This window comes from Colias eurytheme, chromosome 6 (genome assembly GCF_061535395.1).
Source record: "Colias eurytheme isolate Ceu_HAF_F1 chromosome 6, ilColEury1 Martin Lab GWU primary, whole genome shotgun sequence".
NCBI classification, from domain to species: domain Eukaryota; kingdom Metazoa; phylum Arthropoda; class Insecta; order Lepidoptera; family Pieridae; genus Colias; species Colias eurytheme.
In genome coordinates, this window is record NC_142985.1 from 6,385,140 (window position 1) to 6,409,054 (window position 23,915).

General features: G+C 33.5%; 4 protein-coding genes and 1 long non-coding RNA gene across 5 annotated transcripts; 4 read left to right on the forward strand and 1 right to left on the reverse strand.

Moving 5' to 3' along the window:
• Positions 1 to 313: 313 nt before the first annotated feature.
• Positions 314 to 6,271, reverse strand: LOC149907704 (uncharacterized). The gene is made up of 6 exons (XM_090103386.1): positions 6,113 to 6,271; positions 2,766 to 2,805; positions 1,832 to 2,199; positions 1,411 to 1,619; positions 959 to 1,151; positions 314 to 573 (listed from the first exon to the last, which is right to left on the reverse strand). Exons 1-6 carry the CDS (start codon positions 6,150 to 6,152, stop codon positions 359 to 361), a joined length of 1,065 nt encoding a protein of 354 aa, XP_089959512.1. The 5' UTR covers positions 6,153 to 6,271; the 3' UTR covers positions 314 to 358.
• A 3,125-nt stretch (positions 6,272 to 9,396) lies between these two features.
• LOC149907705 (uncharacterized) lies at positions 9,397 to 11,071 on the forward strand. Its single transcript, XR_016456836.1, has 4 exons — positions 9,397 to 9,549; positions 9,622 to 9,682; positions 10,439 to 10,524; positions 11,009 to 11,071. It is a non-coding gene; the product is annotated as an uncharacterized LOC149907705 (long non-coding RNA).
• Positions 11,072 to 12,806: 1,735 nt separating this feature from the next.
• On the forward strand, positions 12,807 to 13,459 carry LOC149907706 (uncharacterized). Its single transcript, XM_090103300.1, has 2 exons — positions 12,807 to 12,982; positions 13,264 to 13,459. The coding sequence occupies exons 1-2, from the start codon at positions 12,807 to 12,809 to the stop codon at positions 13,457 to 13,459; spliced, it is 372 nt and encodes a 123-aa protein (XP_089959426.1).
• Positions 13,460 to 16,630: 3,171 nt separating this feature from the next.
• On the forward strand, positions 16,631 to 18,441 carry LOC149907707 (trypsin, alkaline C-like). The gene is made up of 4 exons (XM_090103482.1): positions 16,631 to 16,718; positions 17,133 to 17,292; positions 17,668 to 17,923; positions 18,097 to 18,441. The coding sequence occupies exons 1-4, from the start codon at positions 16,673 to 16,675 to the stop codon at positions 18,391 to 18,393; spliced, it is 759 nt and encodes a 252-aa protein (XP_089959608.1). The 5' UTR covers positions 16,631 to 16,672; the 3' UTR covers positions 18,394 to 18,441.
• Positions 18,442 to 19,714: 1,273 nt separating this feature from the next.
• On the forward strand, positions 19,715 to 21,712 carry LOC149907708 (trypsin, alkaline C-like). The gene is made up of 4 exons (XM_090102386.1): positions 19,715 to 19,770; positions 20,337 to 20,502; positions 20,895 to 21,145; positions 21,385 to 21,712. Exons 1-4 carry the CDS (start codon positions 19,725 to 19,727, stop codon positions 21,684 to 21,686), a joined length of 765 nt encoding a protein of 254 aa, XP_089958512.1. The 5' UTR covers positions 19,715 to 19,724; the 3' UTR covers positions 21,687 to 21,712.
• The last annotated feature ends 2,203 nt before the right edge of the window (positions 21,713 to 23,915 follow it).

The following is a 23,915-nucleotide window of genomic DNA, read 5'->3' on the forward strand; positions in this document are numbered from 1 at the left end:
ACGTCACGCGTGTTTTAGCCAAAATGGCCGACTGCAGAATTTCAATGTTTTATTTTATTGATAATCTCATTAATCTTAATGTTTTTAATATTTCTAAGTCACTATTTTTAATTTATATATTATACATATTCCCTTAAAAACACTAATTCGAACATTTATGGATACTGTCGTCATGCCTATTATCTGATGGAAAACCTTTGTATTTTACAGTATTTTCTATAAATCCTATTCAAACCTATTATTAACCCCAAGCCTGGATTTTAATTCCAGAATATTATTTACGAAAAAAGTACTTTTAAATGACACAAACATATAAAAATATACTTTTATTACCGCATGTTGTTTTTACAGGTTTTTTTTAACTTTTGGTTCGTTTCGGTTGGCAATATAATTGATGGGTCCATTTTCCGCGACGACAGACAGATACCGAGTTGCGAGAGGCACGCCAACCAAGAGCACATCGTATTTTACATTTAGATCCTTCCACCAAACCAGCGCCTTCGTTTACAGTAGACCCTTTACAACTTACTCTACCATGTTCTGGGGGCAGTTGCGGCATACACCAGCTACGTGCTAAAACAAAGCATAAAATGCATATATACCTATAGGATATAATATGAAAGACATTCTAATTTCTAATGCTTATTTTTTCAAACAGAAGGGAAATCAATTTGCAATTGCAATTGAAATACTATTAATAGATAGTGGTGAAAATAAATAAAAAGTCTTACTCAAATCACGAAAAACATATTTTATCGAACGTTAATAAAAAAAAGACGTGTGGCACTCGGGGACTGCCGCGGTAAAGCTATTGCATAGCATGCCTTCAAGCCACACCTCCGAGCCCGTCGGAGTGGGGAGCGTGAGGTTTTTTCGTTACGGAATTTCTCGATTCGGTCCCCGCGCTCATGGCCCGCGATAGAAGCTATGCAATAGCTTAATAATCTTTTTAGTTTACCTCTGCATGTCGGTAGATTTCCCTGCCACGTTAGATCTTCACCACAAATAAGCGAATTCGATCCTTGCAGCTCAGACTTAGGATCTCGACACGTAAAATTGCATAAGGTGTCATCACAACGAGTATTTAAATCCCTTGGGGCGGGACACGTTTGTAAAATGACATGTACCTGTATCTTGCAAAGTTGAAGCATCTGAAATTAAACATCTTATATATAAAATTCTCGTGTCACAATGTTAGTCTGCATACTCCTCCGAAACGGGTGGACCGATTCTCATGAAATTTTCTGTGCATATCGGGTAAGTCTGAGAATCGGCCAACATCTATTTTTCATATATACCACGGGCGAAGCCGGGGCGGGCCGCTAGTAGTAATATAACTATTAGTCAATCTTTAGTCAATAGTGTAAAATGAAGATAAATGTAATAATGAAATGTCAAAGAAATACTTACTTTGTTGTTCATCATAATTTTGCCCACAACAATGTGAGAACCTTTGTGCAGCAGACTTCCAAAATTAGGTCCATACATATGAACAAAACGAATTTGTCTTGGTACGATTCTTCCTGTGCAGGAAGAAAGGCGGGGTCTTTGTAACAAAACACGATCTGATCCAGGCTTTGCTATTAGTGTTCTATCATGTGGGCATTTCACACAGTAATCTGAAAAAAATATTTATCACCCATCAACACCTTCACGTATAATCTTTGAACAAAAATCTATGCAATCGTAGCATTGAATGGTCAATCTATATTTATAAAGGAAAAATCACTTTAAAAAAGTGTAATTTTATGACGTTTCGAACGCTGAAACACCAATGAAATTGTGAAGAGTTATCGTGAGCATTATACAAAGACCACATTAAAAACAGTACCTCGATCAGCGGAAAAACTTTTCGTCATTTTTTTCATACGTATAGGTCGTGAATATTCTTCATCTGCTCTAACAACTTCTCTTCCTGGATATATGGAGGCTACTTCGTTATTTGTGTTGCGACCTTTAATTTCCCGTAAGTATGATTCAGACTGATAAAAGAGCTTTGGATCTTCTTTTGGTTGTCCACTTTCCGATTTAGTTGTTTGCAATATATGCATCGGTGGTCGTGCTCTCTGCCAATTGTTATTATAATAATTATTACTGTAGTCATAGACGTCATCTTCGTTATTGATTATGGATCTCCGACTGTGATTATTATTTATTGAAGTATAAATTGGTGATAGCTTATTAGGTAATTGATGTATTCTGCAATGTAATAAATTACAACTTATAAATGAACGTAAGTTTTTTTTTATCAGAAAGCATAAAATTGTGCGCTTAACCATTATTTTGAAGTGTTGGAATCTACGCATTTAAGTAATGTTAGCTTTATTTTAAGGGCGACTGATAGAGCCATTGCGATAAAATTAATGGTAAACACTGAATCTTATTTATAAGTTTACATAAATTTGCAAATACCAAATAAGGGTAACTTTTAGGTATCACAACTTGAATATACATAATATGCAAACAAACAAGTCTACTTGTAATATATTCGCATCCATTTGGATTACGGTAGAGTGCCGTTATTAATATCGATAGATAAATGGATTCTGATGTCAGTAAAATAGCATAAACGCATTACAAATGCATCGAATTGCGTTTAGTGTACACGCAAAAGTAGATCGGTTTACAATTATTATTATCTTTGGAATGCACAACATTTGGAATACAAGCAGGAAACGTAATTGTATTTTAACAAAGTACGTAGGTGTTTGTTTTTATATGCGTAACAAATGAATAGCTGTTTTGTTACATTCATACTGACGAACCTGTTTAAATCTACGTCCATTTGATGAGCTCTAACAGTGCCTGAAACAAATTTAGTATGTTAATAACAATAAATGTCTAATGTTTAATAGACTTAAACAGAATTAATAGACTTAAATTATTACTTCTTTCAATAACCGCAATTATTGGTCAGTAGACGCAATTTGCGATGCGAGCAAAAGAAAAATGTTGTATTTTATCTAATCACACATATTTAAATAATAAACTGAAAAGGTGCGTTGGTATATAGGAAGTATATAGGTTAAAATATAATCGGTATGCATCTGAAATTATCGTTGTGTCACTCAATCCATTTGCAGTTGTTGGTTTTGCATTGAAAGCAATTTTAAACATGTTTTCAAAACCTTGCACTTCAGATTGTTATCTAAAACACATGGATATGAGGGAATTTATTCACACCTAATAATAATTGTGCCAGATAATTCTTAATGCTTAAGTTATCATAATATATTGTAAATAGTTACAATATTTTCTGTAAGTGCGTACTTACCTAGTGAAGAAAATTAATTAGGTTAGTTTAGATATCATTACCTTATAAACGTTTTTAAAGGCCTATATAATTGTTATATTGTATTTTCTTTGCGTCTATAATAAGTGTTAAGAATCGTTGGCTATCCTTAGTAATAAAATAAATAAATAAATCAATATTTCTGCCAGCTTTTCATGCATTGCAATTATTGCATGCATTTAAACTTTTGTATGTTCAATAAATCATGAATCATGTTTAAAGCATTATATTTACAAAGTATTTGAGTTGTTTCCTTCAAGGTATAGAATTATTTTATCCGTGTTTCAGGAAGGTTACGTATTTTGGAGATTAGTCTTGATATTATAATGAAATTGTTCAGTATATACCGATGCGATGGGAATAAATATTGAAGAGCTTATTTCAAGGTGACATATTCTGTACAATCGTCGAAACATTGCGTTTTAATACTATTTTGAATATGTATATTTTTAAAAGTAGTTGTGCGGATCAAGGTCTTTCACAGATAATATAATAAGTAGATAGGTATTATTTATAAGTTTTGCTTCCTAAGATGTAGACACGGAAACTGTGCACGGAAACCAGTACATTGATTTTTTTTTATTATTATTTTTTCGGTAAAATTAGAAATTTATTGAAAAAATCCTCCAAATTTTATTCGGCTGTTTATCATAAAGAATATTTTGACTTGTTCATTGGCTCTTAGAAAGTTGGGATTTTTACTGATTTAAATACTTAAAGAATTTTATACTAAATGTTTGAAATTATTCAATAATGTCTGAATACGAGAGTGCTGATGGTAAGGAATTAGTTAAAACTAAGGTTAAAACTAGTATTTATTTTATTTAAGCACATAAATGTATCTTCAGTACATGATAGAATAGGCGGTGTGAATGTTATTTTCCGCGCAATTTTATTTTCTTATTTTTCACGAAGAATGGCTTGGCTATAATAAAAAAGTTATTGGGTGTGAAGAAAAAGCGACTAAACATAAACTATTAAAAAAAGCGGAAGCGAAATAAGCAGATAAGGTCAGTCCAGATATTATTTAAAAATTTGTGCCATTTTCTATACTTGCTCGTAAATTTTTTATAAGTTTTCTAGATCTAAATGGGTTATGCTTTCTGAAATATATGTCTGGAGATAGAAAATTGAGTTTATGATCGTTTTAAGGAGAGGTTTATCACCTTTTTAACGCGTGAGCTTAATATTTTGACCGACGTTCTCCAAAAGATGTATCTTCTCAAATCATAGAGTATACCTACATACCTAGATATTATTTAATGCTGTTTTATAAAAAATATTGGCGCTGTTTATAAGTTCTCTTGGATAGTGGTAGGTATTTACACGTGCAATAAATGGGAATGTAAATGCACTCATTACCATATCATTTTCTAAAATCATAGTTGAAGTAACATAGAGCCTGCATAACGCATAACAATTAATAATAGCGTTTAGTATTGTGATGTCATCGGTTTAAAATAATGATGATTCGAGTTATCATATTAAGTATTATTTACATTGAAGTATTTTTTGTTACAAAATATGATTTGCTTTATCGTGTCAAGATTTGTTTTATTTACAGTTTTTGTGGTACCGTAAAAACAAGAAATATTTTCAATGACAGAAAAAACACAGGTACCTAAACCATGTTATTGGATGTAGCAATCTAAAATGGAGTGTACCTTTATTAAATTAAATTTTTCTGTTGATATAATTTTAATGCATGGTAGGTATGGTTATATGAAACAGATATGTGCCTGTGCACCTTTGTAAAAGTTGGTGAGTAATAATTTAGAACTATTATATGTAACAAAGGAACGAGAGACGTATTTGATAACGTCATCGTGATCATGATCAACGTTAAGTTGTTTTTGTCCTATAAAGTTTAGAGACCCGCTTCTTAAGATTTCATCTCAAGATGTCAAACTTTCTGGCTGTTGCTTTTGTGCTGAAGACCTTACCCACGTTTCCCGCGACTTTCACCCGCCACACGAAATTAGGAATGAGATCTTTTCCTGCGGAAAAATGTCTAGCCTCCTTACTATCTTCAGCCAGAAAAATTATACCATAAAACTCGCTGCGTTGCGTCGTAATAGAAGGTATAGAATAGATATAGGTAGTTATTAGTTAAAATTGAGGAAGGATTATTAACATTCTAAAATCATAAGAATACAAAGAGTGAGAGTCAAAACAATAGTATAAATTAATTGAAATATAAGGTTTATGAATATAACTATTAATTTCTTACTCCAACATCCCAGATACTACCTATATTGTCTTGTAATGGTGTTGGTAGGTATAACTGCACCGCTTTATTAGGGGGATTTTAATTCTGCCCTGTAGTTCTTACTTCATTCTACATTTTATTTCTTTGTTTATATATTAAAGACTAGCGGTCCGCCCCGGCTTCGCCCGTGGTACATATTTCGCAATATAAGGTAGCCTATGTTCTTTCTCAAGGTCTAAAGATTATCTGTGCCAAATTTCATCAAAATTGGTCCAATAGTTTATGCGTGAAAACCATACATACATACATACATACAAACCTTTCCTCTTTATAATATGTATTAGTATAGATATAGATAATGTAAACAACTAAACAAAATTTAGAAAAAGCTACATTGAAACAACACAAATATTTTCAGCCGCATTATTGATAAATCTGTGATTTTATTTCGGATACCTATTCACTGTTTTAGGAAAGAGCAATATTTTTTGTGTGAAACAATAGCTTGGTTTAATAATATAAAACAATTTACACTTAAATAAAAATTAACCATTTATGTAATACCTATATATTTTATATCATTTATAAAAATCATAAAAAATCAATCTTACCAAAATCCAAAAAACAAAACAGAAGCGCACATGTAAACATTTTGGTACATAAACCGCATTCGCAGTTGCGATCGAAAAAGCTAACAGTTGAATGTCTCGCGACAGCATCCGGAGCCAAAGCTCCGACGAACACAACTAGTAACTACTAACTATATCTTAGCGCGTATGATCTGAGTAACGCGTTACGCCGCGCATGTGGGCGACTCACAGGTGCCAGAATATAATATGTAATATTCATACGTACTTGTATATGAAGATTACTCATAAAGGCATAAATCTAAAAATCTAAATCTCGCAATGGAGATGTACCGGAGAATAAAATGAAGTTTTTAGGATGGTAAAAATCGGTTCAATTTCAGTTCTAGAATAAAGCTTTCTTTGCAGATAAAATTAAAGATAAAAGCATAAATCTATGTGGAAATCGACCAAGCTAGAAAATTATTTCCTCATACGAGGCCTTTTGGGCCCTTATGGTGTTTAAAATATAATATAATTAGAGAATATAGCGTATCATCATCATCACTACATAGTATAAAACAAAGTCGCTTTCCCTGTCCCTATGTCCCTATGTCCCTTTGTACGCTTAAATCTTTGAAACTACGCAACGGATTTTGATGCGGTTTTTTTTAATAGATAGAGTGATTCAAGAGGAAGGTTTATATGTATAATAAGATCCATTAAGTAGTGGAGAAGTACTGTTATTTTTGAGGTTTCTAATGTGATGTCGTAAAAAATTACATTTATTCCGCTTACATTGCAAACGCAGGCTGAACCCTACGAGTTTTATCAAAATAATGTACTAAGTATTATACACATTGAAAAGGTCTACAGAAAAGTCCGCGATGGTATATGTCTATCTCTTATGGATAACCCACAATAACTTTTTTTTGTCATTTACTTTTTACGACAAATAATGGCTAATTTTCGAAGCGATTTTAACCAATACAGCATTAATCCTTAACCAATTAAATACCATGGATACATTGTTCATTTAATATAGATCTATATGGCCTTTTACACCGTATGATTTAAGTGAATATTTTCGAAGATATTACAGATTTAAAAATTGCAGGACGTAGCGTTTGCGACCCGTGCGATGCCGGAGGCCGGAGCGGGCCGCTATATTTTTATACCTATACAACGTTCACAATTTTTCTGTAGTGTATTTAGTATCAGCATTGCACCCGTGCGAAGCCGGGGCGGGTCGCTAGTATTCTATAATTTATAGAGTAAATTATCTTTTCTTCTTTATATAAAAATGAATCGCAAAATGTGTTGGTAAGCGCATAACTCGAGAACGGCTGAACCGATTTCGATAATTCTTTTTTTATTATATTCCTTGAAGAACGAGGATGGTTCTTATGTAGAGAAAACGTAAACATGTACCACGGGCGAAGCCGGGGCGGACCGCTAGTAATATACAGGGTGTCCCACTATTGGTATACTAAGCGTGAAGGAACTTGTAGTTTTGCATACACTGATCACGTAAAAAATACTTTCAAAAAAATTACGTCCAAAATTTTTTGCTAAATTTTTCCTGAAAATCCATGTTTTCTTCTCTAGCTACGCGCAGCCGGCATATACCGCTTCTCTAATATGAGCATTTTATCTATGAAAACATAATCTTAGACGATAGCTCACGTGCTGGTGGCAAATTTGGGCGGCTCGCTTGTTATGGGTGTACACATAGAGTTTTAAGAATTCATCTATTTGAAAAAAAATGCGTCTGGAATTTTTTAATTATTTTTTACGTACTCAGCGTATGCAAAACTATAACTTCCTTTGAGCTTAGTATACCAACAGTGGGACACCCTGTATAAAATTATATAATAGATTATGATTTTTAAGGATATGGATGTCGCTGTAAAGTTGTGAAATTGTTAAATTATAATCAAAGTGGTCCATAACAGTAGTTTGCAATTTAACGCATTAGAATATAATATCGGAGTTATGAATTACTAGGTTTCCGCTCGCGGCTTCGCCCGCGCAGTCAAAGAAAAACCCGCATAGTTCCCGTTCCCGTGGGATTTCTGGGATTACATCATTTTCCGGGATAAAAAGTAGCCTATGTCCTTTCTCGGGTATCAAAATATCTCCATACCAAATTTCATGAAAATTGGTTCAGTAGTTTAGGCGTGATTGAGTAACAGAGAGACAGACAGAGTTACTTTCGCATTTATAATATTAGTATGGAATAGTATGGATATATAGAATTTAATATTCCCAAACTTAAAAATCTCGTAAGAACATAGATTCTTCACGCGGATAGCCACGAGAAGGTACCTAATCTAGCGATCTGGTGATGTTGTTATTAATTTACGGCGACATGGATAATCATAATCACCAGCAGTTGCTTAAGCAAGGATCTTGTCAATGGAGTAGGCAATCGGATTTTGTGTTTGCCAGCATTTATCTCGATGTTGCCAGCCATGTTTCATGCCAGCTTCTAGTAGGTAGTGTTGACTTCTTGCCAAGCTTCTTGCCAATTAACGTTAACACTTTTTTTTAATCTTTTTTGTTTTCTTTTGAGTCATTTTAAATTTTATTTTGACTTCAGTCTAGGTGCTTAATTATATTTGTCTTCTAAAATAAACTTCTTCTATAGGTACTAAAATTTCATCTCTGCCTATTTACTCTTCGTCCACGCATTAGCTTTCCTAATTTTTTATAATTCTATTCTATTGCAAGTCTATTGCATTTACATCAAACGAACATAGAGCCTAAAAGCTAGAGCAAGAGCATACGAGTATTCATCTGTTTCTGTTTCTATGTGGTAAGGTACAACAAAACCTTTTTTCACTACCCTGACGTATTATAAAAGAAATATATCAAAACTTCATTTCATATATTTTCTTCACAGGAAAAATTGTTTGTATCAAGCTTTTATCTTTAATATTTTATGCAAAAAAATATCAAAATATTAATTTTTTTAATGTGCTTTAACTAATCGACATTAAATTATTATAATGTGCAGCCCCGTTCTTAATTTACCAAGCTATAAGCCCCCACCAGATTGTATTCCATGCTATCCAGTGAGGGTAAGGTTTAAAAAACAATTTAAATTCAATTAATTAACTGACGTCACATGCTTATCGTGCACTATCGCTACCTATTTATACCTTATGCTTATCAATCAGATTATCTTTCGTATTACGGTTGTCTGTTTATTTATTGAACATTGTTGAATAGTGGCAATCAAATCATAATCGAAAGATAATGAACGATTTATACTAAGTTTTGTAATGTACAGAAATTTTCTCTGCCTATTTTTGTAGGGTCTGTCATGTTTGCCCTGTGGGATGGATCCAGTCACTCTTCGTCGACCATTAATAGTACATGACAGCACATTCGATTACCGTCCAACCAGCTATCCAGGAATGATTTTAAATAACCAAGATAAAAAAGTTCGATACCAGCTAATAAATTTCCAACGTCCTGTATGTATATTACATTACAAATGTTTTATATCAACAAATAGAACTGGTTTCAAAATGATATTTTCGTTTTAGATACAAGCACATTATCCGTCTTGTGCACCATCATATAACTAGAACAGTCCATTTCGTTTTGGTAAGTGTCTGTTAGAAGATTATTTTTGAAGTATATTGCATTCCAAAAGCTGCCCCAATACTTGGAAGTATAATTGAAGTTGAGCGAAAGAGAACCATATCAATCGGGCGTCAAGATTTCTCAAAGTTTAGTAAAACGTTCAAGTAACGCATAGAATTTTACGATGTTTTCGTAATAGCTATTATTTTACACATTTTTGAGATACATAGAAATCGAAAAAAACAGTGTCATATAAATAAAATATAGGTATTTTTTAATCTTAAATGATTTCCTAACAATATATTTTTAGTAATACAACTTTTTGGCACAAACATTAAAACCTTTTTGTAATATTGAAACTTATGACGTTCGTTGACTGAAAAAGAAAAATAATATAACAAATGCAGAAACTGTCACATATTTCATTACCTTATTCATTACGGTCAAAATTTTTAAAGTGATCTCTTAGTAATAAATTTTAAAAGTTAAACAAAATGTGCAATAGAATGGAAATAATCAATAAATTACAGTCAATAGCTTCAGCCATTCAGTGAGTTTTTAAATAATTATCATTTCTTGGTATCGGGATTCATATATTATATAATCCGTGTCACAGAATTGTCACTGATATTATCACGTTATAAGTAGGTACTGTGATCGTAGTAGAATATTCCAGAGGCTCGATTAAAGGTCGATTTTTGTTATTCGCTCGCCTTATCAAATGCACCTGGCATTATTTATCTATCATGTAATCATGTCGATTGATTGGTACTACAGGTGCGGTGGCTGCCCATCGCCTTGCTGCTCCCCGTGCCGGCCCGCGCCTTGCTGCGGCGGATCTGGATCCCTCGTCACAGTTTACAGTCAAGTAGCACATATCCAGTGACCCACTGCCAATTGAGCTACACATTTATAAGTCAATTTCATTATTTGACTACTTTTATCCTCAGCAACGAACGCACAACTAGAATTTATTTGACGCGTACTATTTATAGGAACGTCAATGACCAAATCAAGAAAATGTGTCGTTCTATAAATCTGCTGAACGCGTGAATCACGGTTCAAATTGGCGATTTATCACCTGCTTGCTAATTTTGTTCAAATAATTGTTGATCTCATTTTAAAAAGTATGCGATAAAATATACAGTTCCAACCGCAATTAAAGATAGCAGTTAATACGGTGCAAGAATTAAGCCGTTCTATCCATATGCATTATAGATAGTCGTCGATAGAATTGATAGTCATATGTTATCAATTTAATCGGCGAGTATTTAATGCAGATCTCTCAAAATTGATTGAGTAATAGATAACTTTTTGATTTTACTGACAATTGTTTATATATTACAGATGCAATTCTTGCCGTGGGGCAGCCTCCTCGACCAGTCGCTGCATTTGACAAAGCAGTTATCGCAGTGGGTCACCACGGCACTAGTGTTTCGACTTGTTAGAAATATAATATTATGTATATTGTAAATGTTTGGTACGTTGTGGTTAAATAGTAACGTGAAATTTTTGTGAATAAATTATTATGTGGTTTAAGGAATTCGTTGGTTTCATTTTCAATAAATTAGATTTAAATAAATAAATAAATAAACATAATGTTACCAAAGTTGGGACATAAACTAAATTTCACGATTCTACGGAGTTGTTGTCAACATGTTACAACTACGTTGCAGAGTTGATAACGCGTGATAAAAAGTTCTCGAAGAGCTACAACATTTAAACCTTGAGGATAACCATGCTTTTCCACTACTAATGTGCGAGTAAGTGTAGCGAGGAATGTGTTGTTATGTAGAGATCATTAAATCGATGGAAAACTTATTAGTAATAATATCGATTTCCATCGATTATCCGTTGGTATCCAACGGATAACACTTTTTTCTTGATCTCTGATATCAAATAACTTACGACGATTTTGTGCTAAAATTGTATCAAGCAAATTTATACATTGAAAACTGACAATATGTATATGCACTATCCTGACTATCCTATGTTTGATTTAAGGCCGGCCGCACAGTGTAAATTTTTTTCTGTCAAAATATTTCGGACGCCCGTCGACACCACACCGAACACTTGTCAGAAATTTCCATCCGGTAGGATTATGTGTTTAGTTCGCGGTTGGCCGACAGCATAGTAGGTATAGGCTTGGGTTTACAAAAAGTAAGAAAGAGTAACAAAATGGATGACGATAAGTTACTTTTATTAGCATCATTGTTCTACTTAGTTAATAAAAATAAAATAAAAGCGGAAGCGGACATCAGACACGTCTGATTTCTGATAGTATGCGGGGTCCCCAAAATGTATAAAAAGAGTACGTCCGGCGGGCATCAGAAATTTTCTGACAGAAAAATTCTTACGATCTGCAGCCGGCCTAAAATACCACATTCATCCTCTTTTCTGAAAATTTGCTACGAATTCAGAACAATGTATTTTGTATTTTGTTTTCATTGACATTTAGATCATTACATAAAAAGTCCACTAAAAAATATTTAAAATTTGAAATAATATAAAAATTGCAAATTACTAGATACAGTACTCATAAAAATAAAGGTAATTATGTAATATTCCTATTAAATCAAGCAATTAGCGAAATGAATAAGATCTGCTCGAATTTAATTTACAACAAAAGCTAAAGTTAAGGCTAAAGTAAAGCTAAAGTAGGCCTTATCAACGTTAACGCCCTTTCGCCTATAAAATATATAGTTAGAATCCTCCGCCCGCCAAGCGAGTGTAATGTTTTCAGAACTCTTATTACATAATATATGTATGTATGCCCTAATATGATAAATGTTGTAAATGCCTATAGAATGCTCTGAATATATTATGTATTGAGATGATATCGAATTTATATTTTTGGTTTTATGGCATTCAAATTATATGGCATTTATATTCAAATGCTTTATAAATATTAATTTATAAAAAATAGAAAAAATTCGTCGTTCGTGATCGAATTTTTTCTATTCTTTATAAATTTATATTTATATGAGATGATATTATATTTAATGGTAAACTCCAAAAAATAAATAAAAGTGATGAGGCTTAAGTTTTTATAAATTAAAAAGAGGATCGCTATTCTATGCCAATCTTCACAATAATCGCTTTATATTTCAGATATCCATCCTACAAATCACTGCGTTTCACAAGCATGTCAGTACTACCAAGAGGTTTTGAGAGCATTCGTGCATCTCCCAGATATGGTTTTGTAAGGGGTGAATACAGTGTGTATTACAAAAGACCACGGTATGGTCAACCTAGACCACAACCCTTTCAAAGAGAGACCGCACCATACAATAGTGCACCAACAAACGCACCAGCCGATAGGTAAATAGCATCCATGTTCACAACATGATAATATTATGTTATATAACAGCCTACACTTATTTTCTTAGACATAAAATTTTTTAGACAATATATGATAAAGTTTATATATTTAGAAGTACATACATAATAATTTGTTGCATTGGTCATGAAACTCATGCGTTAACCATTGCAGTGCCTTTGCAGATAAATGTTTTTCAATTAGTATACAGGACTATTGTAAAAATAAGAATTGTACAGTATATAAAATACGATATCCCATTTCATAATCTGTATTGTTTCAGACCATGCTGTTATGATTATCCCTGCAAAGCAGATTGCTTCAATCACGGAGCCTGCACGCGCCCTAGCGGAAGATATGCTCGTACTGTCTGGTACCCTGGTGAATGCTGTCCATGCGTTCCACCGTGCCAAGCCTTCACCTGCCCTAACCCACCTTTCCATCCTTGCTGTTGCCACACATGCAATAAACTCGTCTAAACTACCTACCCAATGTTTATATCCACGTCAGATCGTTAATCATCGGTGTCAATTTTCTGTGATCGTCTGACTGCTTGTGAATCGTAGTGGTGTCTCAATAAATTTTGTAAACTGACGATTTTTTCTTTAATTGATTGATAGCTTGTTGAAACAAGGTCTTATTCATAAATAATTGTGGCCATAAATGGGACACTCAAATCATATTAAACAACAATAGTGTTTTGGGATTAGATAAATTGAAAGCAATTAAATTTTATGTTTACAATGGAAGTGGAAATCTTAATCAATGTGGCACTGGAACAATAATTAAGGGCACAAGGCATAGGCACAATAGTTAAGGACAAAACATACACCTATCGCCCGATAGGTATTTACTATTTACCAATAAAATAAGTGTAGTTAAACTGAATAAAAAAAAAACGCTTTAATAAGTTAAATTCAAAATTTATTGTACTGCTACTTGATAAGTGTGCAAAACTGTCCGCATAAGTGGATGAAAATCGAGTCGAAAGGGGTCCGTTACTTACAAACATGCAGGTGAAGCTAATAAAAACGTGTTAAAAACATTTAAAAAAACTAAGCACAAAATATAATTAGGCAATTTTTATCACGAAGATATAAATGTAGATCATATAAGCAATGTAAAAGTGTATTTTATTGTTTCTACGTATATATAAGAGTTTGTATGTATTAGCTATAGCATAACTTACAAAACTGTTTAAAAATGTTTAAATTAAATATAAATTTTAGTAATTTAACACCACAACAATATGCTGTTACCAGAATATGTATATTATTGACAAAAATTAATTTCTAATTCTTTTGAAATGATAATTTTCAAATAACATTAGATGTTTGATTAGTATAGTAACGTTTGTTTCTAAATTATTATTAATATGGTCATCTGATTTTAAGATTGGCATAGTATAGATTGGTATTGACCAAATTCATTAAATCGCACTGGGTTCGACATCCCAAAACTTGTTCGGTGTTTCTAGAGTAACTGGAGTATTGGCAACCTTTAAAATAGAGCCTCAATTGAGCAAATCTAAAAACCAGAGAAATCAGATGAAAAATTACTAATAGTTGTGCGTATTAATGTAGATCTACATTTATATAACTTAGGTACTATACTTAATATTTACCGTAATTGCAAGATTATCTCCGAAAGAATATGTCTGAAATAGTAATTAATAATTATCCATATTTTGCGGAATCCTGAAATCATAGCCAACATGATTTAGTAAAAAACTATTTTTCGGTAATCCAGTGGGCTTATTCTTATTTATATATAGACCTCAACCATATTTAAGTCTCATTTGGTCTTTCACATCAGTCAAATTAAAAGTAAATATATCACAATGAGTGGTTGTGGACCTCCTTCTTGCCCGCCGGTGTGTGTTCCATTCCCTAATTCTAACTGTGGACCAGCAGGACCATATTTGTGCCAGAATAATATTCCACCAACGCAAAGATGTTACCCAGTGAACCCTTGCATCAACATCTATAGCTGCCACACACAGATTATGTAACAAGAAGTACAAGTGACGAATATAGCAAGATTACAGAGAAGAAAATTATCTACTTTTATGGGAATTGCAACGTTTTTTTATTGATGATACTTTAAAGATATATTTGAGTGATGCTGTGAAATAGGTGATTCAATATAAATAAACGCTTATAAAGTTGGTAAATTTTTAAATATTTTTTATTACCTTAAAGTTTATAAAGTTCATCATGTTTTTTCTCTTCATTACGATATATCATTATAGTCTAGAACTTTCTAATAGCTTATTTTTTTACATCTTTTCTAGAAAAAAATTGTCGAAATTATGCCACGTCAATTCGAAACGAAAGATTTTGTTATCGATTATGGATTTAATTTATATGATAACTTAGTTAAATTAATCCTTTCCTACAATTATATTATTAGCGTGATATGAGGTAGATACCTACATGTTCAATTGTAGATAAAATGAATATGCATCAAAAATAAAAACATATTTTTTTAGATATTCAAGAGGTTTAGCATTTGGGTGCATTTTTTTCCGAAATGAAATTATTTCCACATTAGTGAACCATCTATTTCCTTTTTGCTTTTTTGCTCCAGCTATGTAATGAAACACTACAGGCTACATACAGGCTATCCGTCGTGCATATTTAAAAATATAAATAATATTATTAACTTTAATAAGAAATTATTTAAAAAAAAAATATCTATATAACCAGCAAGATTGACTGAACCACAGGACTGAACGAATTTTAAAGAAAAAACGGATTTTAACAATAAAAAATAAACAGAATTTAAATAGGTACCGGAACTAAATTGATAGATAACTTTAAATATTAATTGAAAATTTCAAATTCAAGAAAATATGATTGAATTGCTTTGCATGAAATGCGACCATTTCGTGAAATGATCAATCATATTTTCATGAAATGAGCAAATCTACGATATGGCCACGACATAATATCTATAACCAAATTTTTTGTTCTAGATTTGGTTACAGATACCAGACTAGATTACTATCAGAATAGTACTGGGGTTAATATCGCATAACACATTCTTTCTTTGGAGACCGGCTTGTTAAGTCCAGTATTGTTATGTAATTAGTTTATTTATTTATTTTATTTATGCTTTATTGTACATATATACCAGACAGAGAATAACAAAATAGGTACAATAATTAAAAAAAGAAGAAACAATCACGAAGGCACATATATGTACGAAAAGGCGGCCTTATTGCTTTAAAGCAATCTCTTCCAGGCAACCCTGTTGGCACGGAAAGTTGAAGTTGAAGTTCAATTTTTTTTTAATTTATTACTTTGTAATTCTAGTTTTCTTTACTACAAACCCTTTCATATCTAATATTTAATTACTGCATTACTAGGTATACCTACTTGCCAGAACCCACGTTTTTTTAGCAGAGCACCGCCTCGGTGACAAGATTAAATATGACTGATTATCTTTTATGAAGAAAAATGTTGAGATAAACAACATTATCTTGTTGAAAAAAAAACAATATCCATCAATTATTTATAGTTAATCATATAATTATAAACTTCGATCCCAAAAAATATGGTCCTATCATAAGATAATTGATGATAATATAATTAATATGGCTTTATTGATAAGTAAAATACAGTAGAGTATATATATTAAGGTGCAACATCATTTTATAGATTTTCATAGAGAACAGTTGCAAAGGAACAATGAGAGTCTTCATTTTATGTGCACTCTTCGTGGCCTCTGTTGCAGGTACTACTTATTTTTTGTACTTACTTTTGAGTGTTTTCATTTAATTTTAATTCATTTTTAAACTATAAAAAAATATCACTACCAAAATTTTCTTATTGTTTCAAAATGGTTGGATTATGTCATTTATGAAGAACTAATAATGTCGGTACGATATGATTAATATAAAATAAGAAAATAATGGGTAAATAATGCGCTCTATTTTACTTAGCAAAGTAATAATGCTGTATAAGTGTTGGACTTAAGGTTAACGTTTTTAATTTGTTATAAATTAATAATATATACTGTGTTGATGTTTAACTACTTAAATGTTGTGCAACTTACATAAATTTAAAGATAATTAATGTTCTTTCAATATCCGCGTATATAAATGTCCTATATCGTCTATATAAATTTAAATCAAATCACATGTTTCAGGTGTTCCTGAACAGAGGATTAGCAGCGGTGTTCAAGCGAACATCGCATCATACCCATATGCGGCTGTTCTCCTTCGCTATAGCTCCGGTTCCTATGCCCAACGATGCGGTGGCGCTATCATCAACAATAGATCCGTGCTGACTTCAGTTAACTGCATTTAGTAAGTAACTAATAAGGGTAGTTACAATGATATTCATAATTACTAATTATTCATTTAATTGTATTCATGGGATTCATTTATTTACGCTCAGTTAGTAGTATAATTTCGAAGTTGGCGAGTGCTTTGGTGTAGATTCTATTCGTCTTCACTAGGGTGGGAATTGGAATGTATAAATATCATTAAAAACGTCTTTTATTTTTATGGTTTTATAAGTAAGTAGATACTATTCTCTTGCTGTTATTTACTTAATAATTACCAAATAAGATAATTAAAATAAAATGCTACTCGTGCTTTCTTATTCATTCGTACATACAAACATTTTGTCAGTTGCTACCGAGTTTATTTGAGTATTAACTATTTATATAATAATTTTAGCAACGATGCTCCACGAAACTGGAGGATCAGAGTAGGATCATCACAAGCAAACAGCGGCGGACAGGTTCTCAATGTCGGAAGTTTTATAATTCACCCGAGTTATGACGTCACAGAAAGTAACAACGACGTCGCTATTTTGAGAGCTCAAAGCTTCATTAACTACGGTACAAATGTAAACCGTATTTCAATCGCTGGCAGCAACTACAACCTCAATGACAACACAGTGGTCACAGTTATGGGATGGGGTGCTATCAGAGTAAGTATATTATCAATCATGATCACCTAACCCAATTTACTGACTATTTTGTTATATTTCAATTTAATTTATACACAGAATAAATACATATTTAGCTTATATCAACAACTAGTTCAATTTTTAAGTCGAATTGAGTTTCCATATCACATTTAATCACAATGGTTACTTTCCAGTACGAAGGACCCAGATCAAACCAGCTGTTGAAGGCTGACCTCTACATAATCAACCAAGAGACATGCAGACGCAACTACAACATCATCTCTATGACAGTAACTCAGAACATGCACTGCGCGGGCAACCCCAATACTGGCGGTGACTTCTGCGAAGGAGACGTCGGTAATCCCTTGGTGCACCAAAACGTGTTGGTTGGTATCGCATCCTTCCGCACACCTGTCTGTGGTAGACCCAATTACCCTGGAATATACACCAGAATTAACAGATACTCCAGCTGGATCCAGAGCAACGCGTAATTTAAGAAATACTGTGATATATAATAAATGCAATGCGCTCACTGTGTATCTTGTTTTCATACTATGTACCTATTTACTTTTAGGAATCATCGATATAAAATTTAAATTTATAATTGAAATGTGACTAAGATTTCGTATATTAAATAAAAGAAAATAATCTTAATGATTATTAAGGCCAAAAAAATACGTAGCCAGATAACAATCTATATTTAGACATCAAATACTGATATAAAAATGATTATTTTATTAGTTACTAGCGGTACGCCCCGGCTTCGCCCGCACAGTCAAAAATCCGCATAGTTCCCGTTCCCGTGGAATTTCCGGGATTGCGTCATTTTCCCGGGATTAAAGTAGCCTATGTCCTTTCTCGGGTATCAAAATATCGCCATACCAAATTTCATGAAAATTGGTTCAGTAGTTTAGGCGTGATTGAATAACAAACAGACAGACAGAGTTACTTTCGCATTTATAATATTAATATGGATGTTCTGAAGATTGATGACTAAACATAATATTTATGAGTCGAATTTTTGCGCTACCGGAGAATACAATCTTAAACAGACGGAGTCGGGATCAAGGGATTGAAAAAGGCTCCACGCTCCTAGATCCTACGAGAATGCTCCTTCTTTTATAGGGGTCCATCTTAGGTTTTAACCTTCTGGTGTCAAAAATAACCTGAACTGAGAATTTATCATTAGAAACGTATAAACTAGATTTATTTATTTATTTATTCATGACATGACAATGTTATAGTAACTGAGAATTGTTTTAACAAAATAAATAATATACAAAAAAGTAAGAGATTTGCGTTTGACGAGATCATTATGATCCAGAAACCATTGAAATCTATAGTTGTGTCAATGTGTCCAATGTCTTATAAGTGTACCTACTCACAGTTTCATCAAAAGATCTAGAATACCTTTTCCAATCCCAGAAATGGCATCTTCTAAACATAACGATACTATTGAGCAGGTTCATAGGCTGGTTTGGATAATAAAGCATGTGTTTGAAAGTAATAATTCGAATTTACCAAATATGGATCATGTACTTACCACTACTTTTGCAGTGCTTGCAAGTTGCAATGAAACCGCACCGGGAAAGTTGCAATAAATAAAATATTTGAAAGATTACCCTCACTTGTTCTCGATAAACTTAACAATATTCGTCCATTATTTTTAGTGGATGAGATTATTATAAACGTCAATCCTGTAAAAATTATCTTCCTATCGTGAGATAATTAATTTAATTTTATTGATAAGTAGATAATGGGGTATAAAACAAGGTGCAATATAAATTTATAGATTTTCATAGGTAACAGTTGTAAAGTAATAATGAAAGTCTACATTTTATGTGCACTCGTTGTGGCCTCTGTTGCAGGTACTTACTTATTGTATTTTCTTTTAAGTTTAGTTAATAAAATTATCCACCTACTCTAAATATTCATTTCAAATAATCATTGTACACAGTAATTGTAATTCTAAAAAATATTTGTTTTGGACAACACTCTAAAGTATAGAACTACTCTAGAAAACCATAATCTGCACTTTAGAAAATTATTACTATGAAAATTGATTTACTTTGAGTTATGTACTGTCTATTTTATTGTTACAGACCAGATGCTCTATATATACCGATGATCTTATTAAGAGATGGCTAAAATAAACACACAGTCTAATTTTGATTAATTCTACTTTCCAGTTATATTAAACGAGCGAATTATGCTAATTGTTTTTTTAATATCCCACGAGTTAAAAGTACATGGATATAAATTGCATTTTACATTACATAAAAATTTGACATTTTTTTCTAAATGAATTGGTGATAAATGTTATAAAACTAAACATTAAACACAGTGATTGTTTGTCGCCCTACGTAGAGGGCATGGGTCAGGTAGTACCTACGTAAAAAATATATACCTTATTAGCCAAATTGTTACTTTAAAGGTCTTCCTGAACAGAGAATAATTTATGGTGTTGAAGCAGACATTTCATCCTACCCTTATGCAGCTGTTCTTCTGCGCTACAACTCAAACACCGGCTTCTACGAACAACACTGTGGTGGCGCTATTATCAACAATAGATCGGTACTGACTTCAATTAGATGCATTTAGTAAGTATGTGTCCTATTATCTCTTCTGTCAGAGGGCACACGACACTTGAAGAACTTTAAAAAAAAATGGTTATATTTATATGAAAGTCGGACTCACGAGTTGGGAATAAGAGAACACAACCTTTTGGCGTGTACTTTTGAGCTCTTAATATGTACATTTTTTTAGGGATGTGAGGCACGAGGGCCTTTGCACCTCGAGACTGTGGGCGGTATGAGCCTTTCGCCGCCTCTGATGTCATCACTATATATATTAACATTCATTTAATCTTTGGGTTTTATTTATTTAGGATTAGTGAGTAAATCTATTTCCAGAGTGGTTAAGCGCTTTGATTTAATTACCAGTACGTTTTATTTGTGTTGTTTTTCTTTAATAATTTTATATTCAATTTCAGCAATGACTCTCCAAAAAACTGGATCATCAGAGTAGGATCATCACTAGCAAACAGTGGCGGACAGGTTCTCAATGTAGGCAGTTTTATAACTCACCCGAATTATGACTTCTTCAGCGAAGACAATGATGTCGCTATAATGAGAACTCAAAGCTTCATTAACTACGGTCAAAATGTCAGCCGTATTGCCATCGCTGGCAGCAACTACAACCTTAATGATAACACATTGGTCACAATTATGGGATGGGGTGGGAATTATCAATCATTATAAACTTAGTACAGTTGACATATCTACCTTTAAAATATACTACAAATATTTTTTTTTACAATTCATCATCACCATCATCATCGGCTCATTGAACAATTTATCATCATTGGCTTATGTCATATTATCGTCCTACTGCAGAGAAGATTATGCAAATAGTCAAACACTACTCTCTCTCTATTGAATGATTTATCCCAGAAGAGATATACATAAATTTTAATCACACTTTTCAGTACGAAGGACCCCGATCAAACCAGCTGTTGAAGGCTGACCTCTTGACCATAAATCACGAGACCTGCAGACAAAACTACAATATTATTGCTGTGCAAGTATCTCAGAACATGATGTGCGCAGGCCACATAGATGGCGGAGCTGACTTCTGTGAAGGAGACGTCGGTAATCCCTTGGTGCACCAAAACGTGTTAGTTGGTATCGCGTCCTTCCGCACACCCATCTGTGGTAGACGCAATTACCCTGGAATATACACTAGTATAAACCGACATACTAACTGGATCCAGAATAACGCTTAATTTAAGAGGCACTGTATTGTGATATTTTAATAAACAATCAATCAATCAAATCAATCATCAGCCTTTCGATGTCCACTGCTGGACGTAGGCCTCTCCTAAAGCACGCCACTGAGCCCGGTCGTTGGCTCTTTGCCGCCAGTTATGGCCAGCAACCTTGCGAACGTCGTCACTCCACCGTGTAGCAGGGCGTCCTACGCTACGTTTGCCGAGTCGCGGTCTCCACTCTAAGACATGTGTGCCCCAGCGGTTGTCCGTTCTGCGGCACATATGACCGGCCCACTGCCACTTCAGCTTGCTAATTCGTTGAGCTATGTCGGTTACTTTTGTTCTCTGGCGAATTACTTCGTTTCGGACTTGGTCCCTTAGAGAAATACCGAGCATAGCTCTCTCCATAGCTCGCTGAGCGACTTTGAGTTGGTGGACCAGTCGCACTGTCAGTGTCCACGTCTCGGCTCCGTAGGTCATGACTGGTAGGACGCACTGATTAAATACCTTTGTCTTGAGGCATTGTGGTAGTGACGACGAGAAGACTCGGCGTAGTTTACCAAAAGCTGCCCAACCCAGCTGTATCCTCCTGTTGATTTCTCTCTCGAAATTGTTCCCACCTAGTTGGAGCGTTTGCCCTAGGTAGACATACTCTTGAACAATCTCGAGAGAGACTCCTTGGATGTTTATCGGCTCCGGTAAGACATGATCGTTAATCATAATCTTTGTTTTCTCTGCGTTCATGCGGAGTCCGATGCGTGAGGAAGATTCAACTAGGTCGTTCAACATTTGCTTCAGCTCTTGCAGCGATTCAGCCATAATGACAATGTCATCGGCAAATCGTAAGTGTGAGATCCACTGACCGTTGATATTGATGCCTCGTCCTTTCCAATCCAGCGTCCGAAACATATCCTCTAACGCGTTGGTGAACAATTTCGGCGAGATTACGTCACCTTGTCTCACGCCTCGCTGTAGATGGATACATTTCGTACGCTGGTTCTGGATTTGGACGGACATGGTTGCGGCCTCATACAGTGATCTCAGCACTTCGATATATCGCCAGTCGACCTGGCAGCGCTGCAAAGACTCCAGAACAGACCAGGTCTCAATGCAGTCGAAGGCTTTCTCATAGTCCACAAAAGCAATGCACAGGGGCTGATTGTACTCTTGGGTTTTCTGTACTATCTGCCGCACTGTGTGGATGTGGTCTATGGTACTGTATCCACTGCGAAACCCGGCCTGTTCAGGGGGTTGAAATTCATCGAGTCTCCGTTGAAGACGGTTTGTAATATTTAATAAACACAATTCGTTAACTCATTATTTTGTTTTTATAAAATTGATACTTACCTTATAACAATATCGATATTTAAGATTAAAAATCTTAGGGAGGTAATTGAAAAGTGCCAAAGTATATTCTGTAGTGCAAAAGTAAGTAATCTGGATTACATAATTTATCATGTTGGTTTTATAGAGATAAGAAGTAGATAATCCAATATAATACGTATATTAGGGAAAATGGCCCAAAGGGGGCACCTTACGGGAAAATTAAAAAAAATGAAGTTTGAAAAGAAGTTAATCCATTTATTTTTTAGCCAAAAGTTCCATTAATAAATACTTTTGAATGCTAAGTGGTTAAATTTGTCAAAAGTAAAAGTATATAATAATTATTAACAGATTACTAAAAGCCTACGATTGCCCGCTTTGCCCGAAGGGGAGGCCTAAAGCGGGCTTTCGTTTAGGGAAAAACGGGCAGTAGTTGGGTAAAGCGGGCATGCCTGGATTTAAACAGTAGATTTCAAAATATACAGCCACAAATAATATATACAATAATAAATAGAGTAAAAGACACAAAAATATTTTATAAGTTATGTATTTCAAACAGTCATACAATTATTTTTAAATGAATATATGAAACAAAGGAACTTCTTAGGAACTTTAAACTTTTAGGTACAATATTTCCAGATATATCTGAAATAATATTTAAAAAAAATAACGCCCTGTTTACAGTCTATCATTATTTAGTCTCTAATAAGCGATACAATTATTTCATATATATTTTTTTTATAAATCCTAAAATAATGTAATAGGTAGGTATACAAGTTCCAAAAATTCTTGTTTAGACAACCCGTAATATAAAGAGTCCATGTGGAATACGTATTCCAAAAGCTCCATTTCTTGTTCCGTAGAAAAGACAGTAAGTAGTAAACCTACCAAGCTTTACATTACACGAACCCAATTTAAGAT